This window comes from Gambusia affinis, linkage group LG23, assembly GCF_019740435.1.
Source record: "Gambusia affinis linkage group LG23, SWU_Gaff_1.0, whole genome shotgun sequence".
NCBI classification, from domain to species: Eukaryota; Metazoa; Chordata; class Actinopteri; order Cyprinodontiformes; family Poeciliidae; genus Gambusia; species Gambusia affinis.
In genome coordinates, this window is record NC_057890.1 from 3,534,401 (window position 1) to 3,549,844 (window position 15,444).

The 15,444-nt window shown below is 39.6% G+C and overlaps 1 protein-coding gene across 1 annotated transcript in view; it reads left to right on the forward strand.

Annotated features, from left to right (window-relative positions):
* The first annotated feature begins 5,624 nt into the window (after nucleotides 1-5,624).
* arid2 (AT rich interactive domain 2 (ARID, RFX-like)) overlaps nucleotides 5,625-15,444 on the forward strand; it is a 30,891-nt gene continuing 21,071 nt past the window's right edge. Inside the window, 3 exon segments of the mRNA XM_044109138.1 lie at nucleotides 5,625-6,145; nucleotides 6,269-6,362; nucleotides 7,310-7,407. Coding sequence (XP_043965073.1) covers nucleotides 6,054-6,145; nucleotides 6,269-6,362; nucleotides 7,310-7,407 — 284 coding nt within the window. The 5' untranslated portion in view covers nucleotides 5,625-6,053.

Here is a 15,444-nt window from a genome sequence, read left to right on the forward strand (position 1 = left end):
GAAGGATTTCCTGTTGCAACCTCTATTCCAGCGAATCTGAAGAAGCCTGTGACTGACGACAGGCTGTCACTGACGAAGAGGACGACCTCACGAAGACGATGCTGAGGTTTAATTTTCTTAATGTCACGTTCTTTTTTAAATGTGCACGTGACACTTGCTTCAGTGTTATATAGAAACATTTTTTTAGATATTTATTTTTGGCTGTGTTATCGTTTTGGATAAGTAAATGTTGATGAATGGGATGGGATAACTTCTTTTTTTTTTATAGGAAAATGTGGTGTCACATGTTTCTCTTACGTAACTTGAAGAGGGTTAAAAACAGAAAAGATCTAAAACTGCTTCACCGTTTTTGACAAAACAAAACAAGAGCAAGAAAACAAACAAACACATGTACACATTACCACGACCCATTTGAATACTGGCCTGAATTTATACGAATATCAGTTATGAAGAGAGTTCAAAAAGCAAAATTGAATCAAGACTTCCTGTTGAGTTGACAAAACGAAAATAATAGGATTTTTTTTAAATTGTTTTTTTCCAACGTGATGTGTGTAAATTTTATTATATAGTTTTAGATCAGAACACATCGAGCTTAATTGATTCAAATGTTTTCTATTCCTGAAGAGTGGCAATAAATAAATAAATACCTGTTTTGAGATTTATTTTATAAGAAATAAGTGTCAAGAGTGGGGTCACTCCACCTCATTACTGAGTAAATCTACCTAAAATGTTTTTTTTTTCCTCTAAAATGTTCTCTAAGATGACACTTTTCGACCCAAAAAATATTTGTACATATGCCAATGCATATGGAACACACTGCATTTTTAGTATACAGGAATGTTCTTTCACAATATGGAACAGTGTCATAAAATGACTTATCCTGGTATATGAAAAGGATAATATTGTTGGAAGATGTATTATTTCCTAACAGTGAACAGTATGTAAATGCGAATTTAAATGTTCTCGATAAATGTGAAAAATTAAGCAAAAGTGCCATCTACTGGACTAAATGGATAAGTAAATAAAGTTTGTGTTCTATGCAAAGTTACTATACGTCATATATTTTTTGTGTGTGTAAGTTTTCTAGTTTAAGTTAGTAATATAAAAAATCTACAGGACAGATGTAACACTCAGGTTTTTATCTGTCTTTATTATATAAAAAAAAATCAGCACAAAAAAGATATGTGATTTTTTTTCCTATACATATATATAACACGTCTATTAAAGTTTAATTCACACTCGTTGACATAAAGTACTTATCTAACTTCAAAAGTACAACGACAGAAGGCCAAACGACGAGATCCCATCAAAACAGAGAACAAAATAGTACACAGAATAACTTCCATCTGCGCGCGAGAGATCCCTCGCGGCCACCTGCTGCCTCCTCCAACCGGATTCCCAGCGTGCACTTCGCTCCAGCCGAGACAGTATCAAGTTTAAAAATCTCCCAACTGATCTGTCAAAGTACAATGTGTTCTTGAGGAAATAGTCCATAACACGATGTGGAAGCTGCTGGCCAGAAGATGGCGCTGTTTACCAGCAGGTACGTGAGTGTTGAAGCTCAGGCGTGAGGCTACGGAGGTAGAGGGGGGTGTAGGATGCAGTTAGGACCGTTTGTGTCTGGGTGTTTGGGGGGCAACTTGGGCTTTCTGCCCCTTCTCTCCTCCCCATTTGCACCATATGCCAGACCTGACTGTCACTTCAGATGAGAACCTCTGCAGTGATGGCACAACCGTCTGAGATGCGTTCAAGTGCTCACTAACAGCAACTGGACAGCATTTGTTGCCTCTTGAGCGGAGTTCATCTTCACACTCATTTCTAATACCTACTATACAAATGGAGCATAATTATGAATATTATGCTTAAATGAAAACAAATGATGATTTGTACTACCCTTGATTAAAACTAGTTCAGTTCAAATACATGGAAATAGATTTTAAGTTTTTCTTCACGAACAAAACAAATGCTCTAGAGATTATAAAATATGCTTTAAAGAATTATTATTAGGCACGAAGAAGGCATCAAGATTCACCACATCAAAAATAATAACATGTTCCATTATACACTTTGAAGTTCTTTTATTGAGATGACAAAAGTGTTTTATTTGTTCAGACAGATAAAATAGCATTAAAATACTTTTTTTTTGTAGTTTAAGAAACAAAAAACGGCAATGCAGGTTTGACGTGCCTAAAGGATGAGCCGGATCACATCTGAGGTGCTGTGAATGCCAAAACAAGCACTGAACTCACATTTTTGTGTTTTGATAAGAATACTAAAGGTTTAACAAATCATGAACTGGCTTTTCAAGAATTTGGAGGGTGTTGGAAACGTCTAGTTCAGAGTTGACTTCTCTGAAAATGGCAGTTTCCTAGCAAGACCCCACCTTAGGCAGTCTAAATAAAATTTAAATAAAAAGCATCCATTTTTTGTCTGAAAACATTGGCAACAGTGGGGTAATTACTGAAGACATGAGCTAGTAGGTGATCGTTAAACACATTTTTTTGGTGTTTTCAAATATAATAAAGCCTTTGCTGATAATAAACAGTGTGCTAAAGAATCACTAAGCAGTACAAAATTATTTAGCCAAGCTTGGAAAATGAGAGCATTTTCTAAGCTTGCCCATCTAAGGCGGTGTAAATGTCAAATAGTAGTTTCATAAACTGTGCTTTAAAAATGTAGTTAGTATAATATATTCCCAGGTTTAACCTGTCAAGATACTCTACATTTTAAACAGCTGACCAGTTCACTGTTTTTATAAACAGCAGTTAACTATAATTCCGTATCAGATGCTAACATGATTGGTGTCGTGCCACAGGTACCTCTAAGACCTGCATTTCATATTGATTACTATCTATAATTAGCGAAACATCACATAAGACTGTTGCCAACAAAACGGTGTTATCGCCCCGCAGCAGTAAACAAACCCGCAGCTAACTCGCCTGGTAGTACGCGCGCATACCTTGGGGGATTTTAACATACATTTTAAACAGTTTCGCGTTTACCTTATGTATATGAGATATCACAATTTAATACTAAGCAGCTCATAAGTAAAAATGTACTTCTTAGTCGCTAACAGACTGTTGTAACCTTATTAGCAACATTAGCGATGATGTTAAGGGATTGGAATTTAACACACTCGAGAGCGACGCCACTATAGCTAGCTTCCAAACTATTAACTATCAAGAACAGCTATTTCCTCATTGTAGTAGCTGCCATTCGCTAAAAATAGAAGAAAACAGAAGATATCCTTCTCCTTAGTGTGAGGTTTCAACGAGTAATTGGATTAACACGGATATCTGAGAGCACTGCGGTTGTTATTTTGCTAACATTCACCAGGCTAGCTAGCTAGCGCGAGAGCGTGTCCGTTAGCCCAGAAATGGAATTGCAGAGTGGGGAGCCCAAAGAGGCGCGAGGTGAACTCCGGCGCGCCGCCGTTTAACGGTGAAAATAGCACACTTTTAAAAACCGCACGAGGACGACAAGCACTTTTTTGAGTTGTATGGTGTCAATTCCTCAAAATGGGGTCTGCTAACGTGCGTCTCCGCCATTTTGTGACAGGTTTTTCATTGAGCAAAGGGGTACGTGTAATGGTTGAATGTAACCCCATCAAGAAGATATCCGCTCGCTTGGCAGTTGCTGCGAGAAGGGATCGGGAGCAATTTTCAACCGTCCCCCTCGTGAGATAAAGTCGTTTTGAGGTGGTCACTAAGGGATAGTGGCAGTTTACCACTACCGCTGACAAGTATGCAGCAACAGATTTCCGAAAGGAAAATAATATATCTGAGCTTGACAAAAACAAAAAAATATAAATAACATTACATAAGACTATTTATAGAAATATGCAGAATAATTCAGATTTTCAGAAAACATCTGACCTCAACAAAAATTGTGATAAATAATAATAATAATAAAAAAGATACGTTTAGTGTTACTTTTTATAGCGAAATATTTGTATTGGAGACAGGGCTGTACTTAAGCAGGGGCAGCAGGTTGGGGCAGGCAACGTTTGGGGGGCCCAAAAATAACATAAATTTGTATTTATTTATTTTTATTATTGTATTAATGCTTTAGAAACTCAGTATTTTATGCATTTCTAGAATTTAAAAAAGATTGTATGAAATTGTGTTATAATTGATAGAATTTCATTACAATAGCTACCATTTAAAAACAATTATGTCATACTCTTTTTTCTTTCTTGCCTAACTCATTACATGTAGCTTGTCAAATCTATCAGCAAGTTTTATTGCTGCATTATAGCTGTACTAACGAGTCCGATTTATGGAGTTCCCAAATAGACACTCCCCTGAAGTCATAGTTCTTAATGGGAAAGTTGGAGATCACTGGATAACAACTGGGTTTAAGGACCACAATCACCCCAAACTAGCTAAAATCCATAAACACTCGAGTCCCCTATAAGAACGCTTATAATGCCTATTTGAATAGTTCAAATACCAAAAATACCTTAATATGTATTACTTCATACAGCAGAAACAGTTGGCACTACCATAGAAGCTAGCTAATATTTATAGTCTTCTTTATTTGGGGTGATATAGCCAATCACCACTGAGGAAAACAAATGGTGCTCCTGGATTGGCTGCTTTGCAAAGCACCAGACCAACAGTCTGCCAAGTAGCATTGCATGTACATATTTCAGATTCCCCATCTGAATTTTTGTCAAATATTCTTAATATTCTCGACAGAAAAATAGGTGAATATTCCACAAATTAGAATATGCCTACAAATAATTCCATATACACAAAGACCTTTTTAAAGAAAGGAAATCAATGCAAAAATTGTTTCCTAAAAATTTTTTTTTACGTGGGCAAGGCTTAAAGACCTTCATGTTACACAGCGAACCTCAATGGATTGTAACAAGATCTGGTGATACTGAAGCATCACAGTGCCTAATTAAGAAGCCCCAAATATGTGTTTTCTGATTGACAACCTGTTGTGCCTACATTTGAATCTCTCATTTTGAAGTAATGTGGGAACTAGTTGACAACTTAGGCTACGATAGACTTCTCACCTAGATACCTGGCAGTAGTTTGTTGCGTGAGCACTGAAATAGCCTTTTAAATAGTTCATACTCTGCAGAAAAAAAAGAAACAGTGACAGACAATACAGTGCTTGTAAGTACTGTGTAAATACTACAACTAACTAACCACTAGGTTAGCATTCAAAACTTTAATTTAATGAGTGTGGACTGTATTTAATCTATATAATCTGTCCATAGTTCCAAATCTAAAATCTACTGCTTAAACCAGAGTTGGATTCTTTAAAAACAGGAATGTTGGAAAGGTATTGTTTTACTTATTAACTAACAGGTATTAACTATGTATCAGAATACTTTTTAAACTTGACTTTAGTTCAACTTGGAAGTAATTTTACCTCTAAGACACTAAATACCCATCATACAGCGTCTAATTCAAATGATTACGAAGCTGTAGTAATTAAATTAGTACCATCCCCATCCCCCCACGGGACACTTCCAAGAACCTTCTGACCCGTTTTCTAGTCGGCAGAGAGTGGAATTGTCAGACTGTCCCTAAAAAAGAAAACAGTCTCTATTGTTTCAGCAGTCACTGTGCCCGTGCATTGAAATAGTACCGCTACAGGCCACAGAGGGCGCTGCGTGGCAGGCCGGGCTCCGCGGCCTTCACATCTTTTTGTCTGAGAACTGGGTCCTCTGCCGCTCTACAGTGTGTGCGATAGCCTCGGAGCTGCGTCCGTAGCACACTGTCAAACCACTCCAAACGAACACAGCCGCGACCAAAAGCACTAATTGAGCACCTTCAGCCATGGCGCTTCTAATCTACCGGTAAATCGGCCGTGTTTTGGACTGCTCGAGGGAACTTAGTCCGGGCTTGTATCGGGTTTGCTCTCTGTGTGCATCAGTCTTTATTAGCGAGCTGCCGCTCTCCTTGCTACCAGCTATTTCTTTAACTTTTTAAACACTCGGCTCGGCGAATGACTGAGCGCCGGCGGAGTATGGGATCCTTGGTGTCTTAGGAAGCGACTGAAGTGGGGTTCGAGCGTTTTTGCGTGCAAAAACAATGGCAAATTCGACGGGGAAAAATCTCCTAGATCAGCGAAGGAAAGGACAGGCTTTCCTGGACGAGCTGCGGCAATTTCACCAAAGCAGAGGGTGAGATTGGGGCGCCTTTATTCGCAAGAAATACAACTTTAAATTCAAATTGCACAAACCTGCGAGTTACCCAGAAGTGTTATTTAAGCATGTGTCAATTTATTTCATGTGTTATCTCAACAGATCGCCGTTCAAGAAGATTCCTATCGTGGGTGGGAAAGAGCTGGATCTGAATGCTCTCTATATCAGGGTCGTCTCTTTAGGTGGATTCGCTAAGGTGAGTGGGAACCTAAAGTGTTATTTCTCCACACTGGACTGCTGGCTGGACCGCTTCAGAACTCCGCGCGGATAACCCGGGACAAGTGTAACCCCCCCACGGACCTCCCAGAAAGACGTTAGTGGGTCGATGTTGGCCTTGTGCTAGTTTACCATGTATCTCTATGCAATGTGGTGGCTTGTGTTGTTGTGTGGTTTGAATCGAGGAGTCCCACTGCTCGCGGAGTCAGAGTGCAGTTGGAGCGACTCGAAATTAGCGGGCACGTTCACCATCGATTATCGGCACGGAGCCCGGCCTGGGGGTGGGGGGGAGCACCGCGCGGGGACACGGCGCGTCGCTCCGGGCTTTTACACACTGTCTACACCGGGAGGAGGAGGGGGGAAGCCTGAATTCTGCTTCTCGCCATAGCCATCTTTCTTCGGTTTCACGGCTGGGCTCAGACTGTAGGCCTCAGTCAGAGGGCCCCATGTCGGTGGATACAGTAAACGTTTCGACACTTTACTCCAAAGACCAAACGACTCGCCGCTAGCAAATGCGTTCGGAACTGCACCGAGACAGCTTATTGGACAGTTTGGCCTCGAGCGGTTTTAACTTCAAAAATGGGAAAAGTCAAAGTTAGCTTGTTAGCAACATGGCTAACTAGCTTCAACTGTAACGTTTATGTCCCAAATGGATTCAGGCGGTTTAAATAATCTATAATCCCCAAAATGTACATCTTTAGCATTACTAAATAAAAGACACTTTAGACTAAGAAACCCTCAGCTTCTTATTGGGTTTATTTAGTTTTAGTTTGCTCGACGAAGTTTTGAGAAAGTTATTGATAAACGATGCTGATATTGGCAGGAGCCGCTGCTTTCAGTGTAACCGCTCTTTCTTTAAGTTCTTCCTTCTTCTTCTTTTCTCTTTTTCTCTAACCAGCTCCTTTTTTTTTCTTCTCCAATTTTTAGGTATCTGACAAAAACCAATGGGCAGAACTTGGAGAAGAGTTTAACTTTCCGAGGAGTTGCTCCAACGCAGCATTCGCTTTAAGACAGTACTACCTACGGTAAGCAGGACCGCCGAGCTGCTCTCCTCCCCGGGTTCAGGTAGCATGTGCGGAATGTTTACAAATGTAAAGATGCAGAGCAGCGGGATGCAGCCTGCTGGCAAGCAGCACTCGTGACTTACTCCGAGACTTTAAGTTGTATTTTAACTAATATGTTTGGAGTACATTTGTTAGATGTCACTTGTAGTCTTTCGGTTCAGGCAGCTGTTTGGAATGGAAGTGGAGCAGCTGGCATTTGTGGTTCTGTTGCAACGATTGTTCCCACCCCTGCCACCTGCCCACCAGAGATTGCACCTGTGTAGCCATTCATAATTATTGTACAGCCAACTGGTTGTGAAAGAAAGGAGGCCCTCTTGTTTGTGTGCTGTCAACAAGTGGCACCTAGTTGGAAGTAATTGGATTAAAGTTTGAGGTGTTTGCATGGCAATATTCTAAATTTATTTATTTTTTTATTTTTTGCTGTAAGAAGATAGAACCTTTTGTTTTAATCTCTACTTGGAAGCTCTCTATTATCAGTTTGCTTGTCTGCCTCTAGATCAGACAGTAGTTTAAAGATTTGGTGGTATTATGATACATTAGTAGTGCATTCCTCATCTGTTATTGACACTTTATGACCTTTGGCATTTTGGGCAGAATCTCTCAGAGTGAGAAACCATCATGCAAATTGTGAATTTATCACACTTAAGGCATTCTAAGCAGTCCACATCTATACTAAAACTGTGATATATTTTTGCAGCCCTATGTTTAGTTCTTAAAAGAATTCACACTTTTGGCTCACGGAAACCACAAAATGTGTATCTCATTCCGGTTTCATGGGAGATATCAGCACAAAGTTGCATAAGATTTAAAGGGAAGAAAAATAATGCGTGTTGTTATGTTACTGGGCGTTGACCCGGTCAGTCTAATGTAAAGTCTCGTCCATGTTGCTGACAGAAGAAGATGTAATTACCTGTTTAAAAAAAGAACATGATCATGCTGCTCGTCCATTACAAGTGTAGTTATTCTGCCGTTTGTCTTGTGTCGGAATGGGAGTTGTGGAAGCGTTCCCGCCGCTGACACAGGCGGAGTGTGTTTGTTCCTACCGGAACCTGATGTTTGCTAACATCAGGCCAACCCTGATCATCCGGTCCGATGCCCACCTGCAACCGCTGTCTGGTTGTGGGTCAGGCAGGTGACGCCGAACGAAAACTGCGTTTTTTTCGGTTCGCCGACCGAGTAGTGGAACGACCATCTGTTGGCCAAAGATCTTCCCGTCGTGAATGAATCGGACCGTCTCCGGTCAACACTTCCCACTCAGCGGTTTGGCGTGCCAAAGCTCCCGCCGCTGCCTTCTGAATGCAGCTCTGGAATAAGCGAGCCCTCATCACCAGGAACACTTTTCTTTTTTTCCCCTCGCTCACACTCGCTTGGAGTTGTTTCGACTGAATCAAAGACCTCTGCGTCGTCCGTCCGGCCCCTTTGTAGGACTCAGGGGGAAAAGGTGTGCATGTTAAATGAGATGAGATGTTTCAGATGAGAGATTGAGAATGTCATTAATCTGTAAATCAGAAAATTCACTGCTTTGGAAAACGACTTACCAGTTGTTGCGTTTTTCTTCCCTTCTTTTATTACCGCTTCACAGCATCAGCATCTGACCTATATTTCCTGTGTATTCCGCATTATTTAATTCTCTACACAAGTTGTCGTTTCCTATCATTTACACACACACACACACAAATGCGTCCGTTGCAGTAAGTTGTGAGGGAGAAGAAAGGCTCCTGGTGTTCTTGGCGTTTCCTCCAAGCTGCAGAGTGTTGTACCCAAGTCAGGTGACTAGAACCGCCGGTTTAACCTCCGTTTGCCCTCATGGCCTCTGAATCAGTGACATCCAGGAAGTTTCAGTTGAGCTGCAGCTCATTGAAGGCTCAGTTTGTGTGTTTGGTTTTATTCTGGCGCGAGTTGTGCACTTTGCCAGAGAGTATGTTACTTAGGATTTGAATGCTTTCATTTCTGGCAAAGTTTCAGGCATTTATCGGTGACGGGGATTTTCAGCCAACTGTGTTTTGACAGTTAAACTCTGCAGGATGCACCTTTTGAGATTCTCATGACAGTGTAAAACTCTGATTACTTTACGATCTACCCACATAAATTGAATAAAGATGATTTAATTCCTGTTGCTGCTGCCAACTGTAAAATAGTTAAACATGCACCAAGCTGAGATGTTCAGACTAATACTGATTTTTGGTTTTCTTTAATGCTTGGGGCTATGTATAAGACGAACAATGTGTTCCTTGATAGAGTAGTTTTTAAATCCACTGCACAGTGAGGGAATTAAAGATTATTTCTATTTATGTATCAAACCACATGTTTAGCATTTTTAACTTTAAAAAAAACAAATCAATCTCAGATAAGTAGATGTTCCTTTCTGATGATTATAGAATAAAACCAACAAGAGTCTCTGCTGTTTATATGACTAGTTGAAGATATTGAATTAAATACGTTCTATTTCTCCTAATAATCTCAAGGAAGTAGTTTGTGATGCGTACTTCAAGGTCGCCTTTTTATTTTTCTTTATCTGCGCAATGCATGCTGGGCCGTAGATCACAGTCTACACCAGCCTATTGAAAACACACGAGAAGTGAAGGTCATGGAGTCTGACGAGAGTCTACTTGAGGGAAACTACCTCAAAGTTTTCTTGTGACCTTATACACAAGATATCTGAAGTAAACAAACGTGACGCTTGTGAGCTACTGTTTACTAGAAGTGTCCATGGTTAGCAGGGAGCTTCCGCCATTAGCACGGAGCTACCACGGTTGGCGGGAGGCTACCAGCTGCTAGCAAGGAGCTTCTGCCGTTAGCAGGGAGCTAATGTAAAATCGAAACAAATTGGAAGACGATGGCTGAATGCTTAAAGTGACACTGAAACATATTTAAGTCTTTGTAGTGCGCTATTCTGATAATTTGAGCAAATGTTTTTGATCTAATGCTAACTGTTAGGAGCTTGTTAGAAACTGGAGCTCTTTGCAGCATAAGTTCTCCTTCTAGGTTAGCATTTTCACGCAGCAGCAGCACAACCACCAGCTTTTTTTGTCCGTCTTTCTCCTCATCGCCTGTTTGGTCCTAATCCTTTTCATTTGCCCTTGTCAAGTCTTCAATGCCTTGTGTTTCAACGCGATACAGGTTCAAATTTAAAGAGCTGAACGTTTCTACTTGCGCAAAGATATACTGAGTATAGAGTTATCAACTAAATTTGTAGTTGAGTCCAGTTATGTCTGCGTTTAAAAAAAATATTTTAAGTGAACTCAGCTCCGTTTTTCTGTATCTGTTCGGTATCAGCCGACACTAAACCTCATATTTATGTCAGAAGTGCAAAAAGTGGATCAGTGCGTCCCTAATTTAGTGTTAAGAGTCTCGTTGGAGGGAGGAGTGTGTGAGGAACCAGAAAATCCAGCGCTGATCTTCAACGTCCTGAATGAGTTCAGTGTGTGTGGATTTTCACACGGCCTGCTGCGGTTCTCGTTTCTGCTGCTGGACTCTCCTGCTCCTCTGGAAACATCTGGAGCAGCCTATAGATCTGCTTTCCTTCAGCTGTTTTTTTTTTCACTCCTAGCTAAGGCTCCAGAGCTGTCCAGTTGGTGACTATTTTTTGTTGTTGTCGTTTTAATTTTGTGACGGATATGCTTCCCTTTTCGTCCTCCTCGCGGACTGTAAAGCCAACTTGTTATCGGTGATGAGATCTGAAGGCTCTGGAGACTTGGTGTTTTTGGTCCGTCTGTAATTCGGCCTGCCCTCTAGCAGTGTGGGCCACCACTGATAGCCTAATCTTCTTCTCTCAGCTTCCTCGCTAACAAGCAGATGGACAGATCTGCCTAATGCCTGACAGCGCAGCTACAATCTGGCTCCAGCACTTTATGATATTAAGGATGCGTTCCATGTCGGTTCTAGGTGTTGATTTTGGTCGCCTTCTGCGCACGTTGCCCTTTCCAGCCCTGTCTGCTCAGTATTTACACAGTAACATGATGTTGTTAAGCCCCTACATCGTAAATATGTCCAAATGTACACCTGAGTTCACCGATCCCATCGAGATCAGATCTTTGTTGTACCACACAACTGTTTGTTTAGAACCAGGTGGAGTAGAAATGTCAGGCCTGAAAACGACCCTCTGATGCTGGCAGTCGGCACAGATATGACCAAAAATAACAGAAATAATAGGCATAATTTATGTCGCTTCCATCTTTCTCCAATGGGACAGCAGCAGAATATGATTTTTATTCTCTCGCGATTTAATTCTAAATTGGTTTTTGTGTCAAAACAATTAATAATTTCTGCTCTAATCTGCCGGTGTGCAGAGGATCCGCATCAGGCGTCACGATTATTTTTTGTAAACGCTAATTCGATCGATTTAATCGGATGCAAAATGTTCACATTCTGCAGATATTAGATTTTTTTTTTATACGACGTCAGAAATACTTATCAAGATGAAAATAATCAATTAAATTCCTTTTTATGTATGAAAATAAGCATTTTATTGGAACGCTGTAGCATTGCATGCAACAGTGTAGCATTCCTCTAGTGAACGTATGATCGTTTTGGTGCAGAGGAGGCATCTGCAGCTAAAATAAAAAAGTTCCAGCATCAACATGTGAAACGCTTCACCTTTGCTGCCTGACTTGATATCAATAGAAATAGGACTGATCTGGGTTTTTGTTTTTTTGTATTAACAGGTTAAACGTTGGATTGCAAAATGTGCTGCTTCTTTTTTTTTTTTTAGCCAAAATGTTCTTTTCTCCTTTCTATGTCAGATAAGCGCTCCTGTATAAAACAACAAAACAGGTAGTCTTTGAACTTGCATTATTGTGCCATTATCAATATATTTCTTGAAAATGGTCTCAAAACAACAATGTTATCGTTTATCGCAATCATTTCTGTGGCAGTTTATGATCCAGTTGAACTTATTATCACAGGCCTACATGCCACAATAAGTTCGTCTTAAAAGACTTTTGAATCCAACAGAAATGTAAGATTATCACTAATCTACTAATTCAGTAAATTAGTAGATTATTGAAAAGTCAATTTATTTCAGGAACTTTATCACAAAGTTAAACACGTTTTGTAGATTAATTATACACAGAAGGATGTTTGAACGGCCATTTCTGTTAATTATGATTTTTTCCCACTTACATATAATGAAAACAGGACATTTAAAATTAGAACAACACCTCAGACAATTAAAAAAAACACACACACTTGATTCAGAGATGAAAAGTAGGCTTAGCACCTGCTGAAATAATACTTATATCCTGGGAAACAAATGAATATGACTGCATCACTGGATGTCCTTTACTTTTATTTGGTCTTCACTCAGTTCTATCAATCCTGAATTTTTATACCACGATCCACAGGTCACATATTTCAAACTCATTTTTCCTCCCTTTATTTATTTATTTACACTAACATGAAAACTCCCACTTTATTTTCCATCCATAAATACCTCAACAACCTGGATGTTCTTTAATGTGCTTTTTGTTTTGAGTTCAGGAGAACAAAATATTAATATTGCTGTTCGGGTTGATGGCTGATATCTCTCTCTATTTATATCTGTATCTCTGTGTATCTTTTTCTATTTCCACCTACTTTTGTCTGACTCCATGTATCCATATCTCTCTACCGGGCTAATGCTGAAATATTGTATAATCCTTGAAAAATTCTATAATTATGGTTGATTTTATTACGTGTAACTGTCTGATTTAAGCTGCAATGTTTCCCCCCCCAGAAAACTTGCTGAGCGCGGTGGTTGGGCCCAGCGGTCCGTTGTGTTTTTGAGTTAAAAATTTTTTTTAAAGTTGACGGGAAATATGAAAATATCACTTGATAATTATGTGCTATTAAAAGATTGGAAGATTAATACCTGAATACCAACTATAAAGTCTTAAAAAAAATGCAAACATTTTAAAGAGACTTTTAAAAAAAGAGCAATGCTTATCCTGGTGGAGAGTACAAGTAAAGCCTGGTGGCTCTCTCTGTACACCTTTTCTCTGCTCTCATCTACTCCACGTTTCACACAGTGTGCGCTGCAGATTGTCTGGAATTCTCATGGCAAGACATGAGAAAACCACCATTGGGACGTTTTGTCCGACTTCTCCTGTGAGATCAGGGTTTTTGCTGTGGAAACTGTTCCCAGGTGAACACAGAGTTCCTGTCTCTTCACTTGATAAGCAACCTGGTTACTGTCAGCAGGACAGTTCAGACTTTGAGAGGTTTAACTTTCTTTTTGTTTTTGTTTTGGATCACTGTGAGGACTTTTCCTCCATATTGCACTGGGTTTACTCCGCTCTGATTTAGAAAGGCAAATATCACGACACAAGTAGGCCTGAAGCACATCCAGTTATCTGTAATGTTGCATAATGAAAGTCCCCAAAGGATAACAGTTTTATTTGACATTAGTGAGAAGAAAAAGAGAAAGAAACAGAAAATGAAACTCCCACATGGGATCAGTAACGTTTTCATGTTCGTTGTAGAAGTCCTAAAACAGGGATGTTGTGTTGGTTGCTCATTCTAATCTGCTTTCAGGTGTGACTGTTTGGTTATTAATCCATCTCTTATTTGTGCTGTCCATAGTCTGGGCGATTACTGGGGCGATAAATTGATTTGATCACTTTAGGTTTTTGAATTTATTGGAACTTTTTTTCTTCACCAATGCACCTCCTCTGGTTTCCATGGTTCGTGATGTTTGGGCGGCCATGTTGTTTGACAAGCGTGTTTTCTGGACTTTTTGGATATATTTGTCAAAGCGGTAGAAATCTAGAAGCTTTTTTGTGTGTTTTTTTTCTCATTAGAATGGTTTTCTGTTAATTTTAAGCTATTTTTCTGGTCTTCATTCTGCTAATATTACGACTTTATTCTTGTAATTCAACGTAATCTCTGTCTAAGGATGCACTGATCCACTTCTAATACCAATATCTGAGGTTTAGTATCGGTCAATACTGATGGAGGGAAAAAAAGGTGAATTGATTTAAAGAAAAAAATTCTTTAAAAACAGACACAAATGTACTGAATTACAATGCATTTGATAACACTTAAATACACCGCGAGCTTCACAAGCTTCATCAAAAAATATAAAACCAACTGTGATTTGTTCAGTCAGTGCGGTTAGGAGTAAAACAGCTGATGTAGAATACATTTAGAATATCTGCATTTCCATTGACCATATAATTGTGCAAATTGGAACTGTGAAAATGAATTTGTCTAATGGCAACATCAATTTAGAAAAAAACTCAAATTGTTTATGTAAAAGCGATGAGTAGGTTTTTTTTGTGCCGTATCGAAATTGGTTTATTTCCCCCAACTTTAACAAACTGTCTTCCCATCAAGCGAGTCACATGATCACCAACCAGATGATACTATTGGTGGAAAAGACAACAGGAAGTGGTAGGAGGAGGATGATGGAGTGGCATGTTTTTTTTTTTGTTTTTTTTTATTGACTTATTGCAGGAACAAACTCATTCATGAAATTTTCATTTTGTTTCTTATTCAATGGAAACACCGCAGTTGAAAATTAGTTTTATTTTTTACGACATTAGCAGAATATTGGCAACGTCTTTGGCACATTTGTCATGGAAATGCATCTGCTGCCAAAAACAGGTTGACTACTTTGGTCAAACATCTAAAACGTAAACGGCAACGAAGCTTTCAAATGGTTCAGAAAGTGCAGTGAGAAATTAAGAGAATAATGCAAAATAAATTCTAAAGCATGATATTCGCTCAGAGCACACGGCATAGAATTTCCTGAATAGATCTGCTGTCATAGATTGGGCACACTGTCACTCAGAAATGATCTACAATTCGCTGCATCTCTGATCCAGTCTGCCTCTACATTGTAGAGACGTTAAAAGATGTTTTCTTTGAAGACTTTTTTGAGCCTGCTTGAAAAAAACAAAAAACATACACCAATGGTCTGCGTCCAGCAGGGGGCAAACCGCTCTTTTTCTGCATCTCCATATTTCACAGCGAGGGCATCTGGGCTGTTGGCATTCAGGAATGAAAGCCAGAGGATTCCTC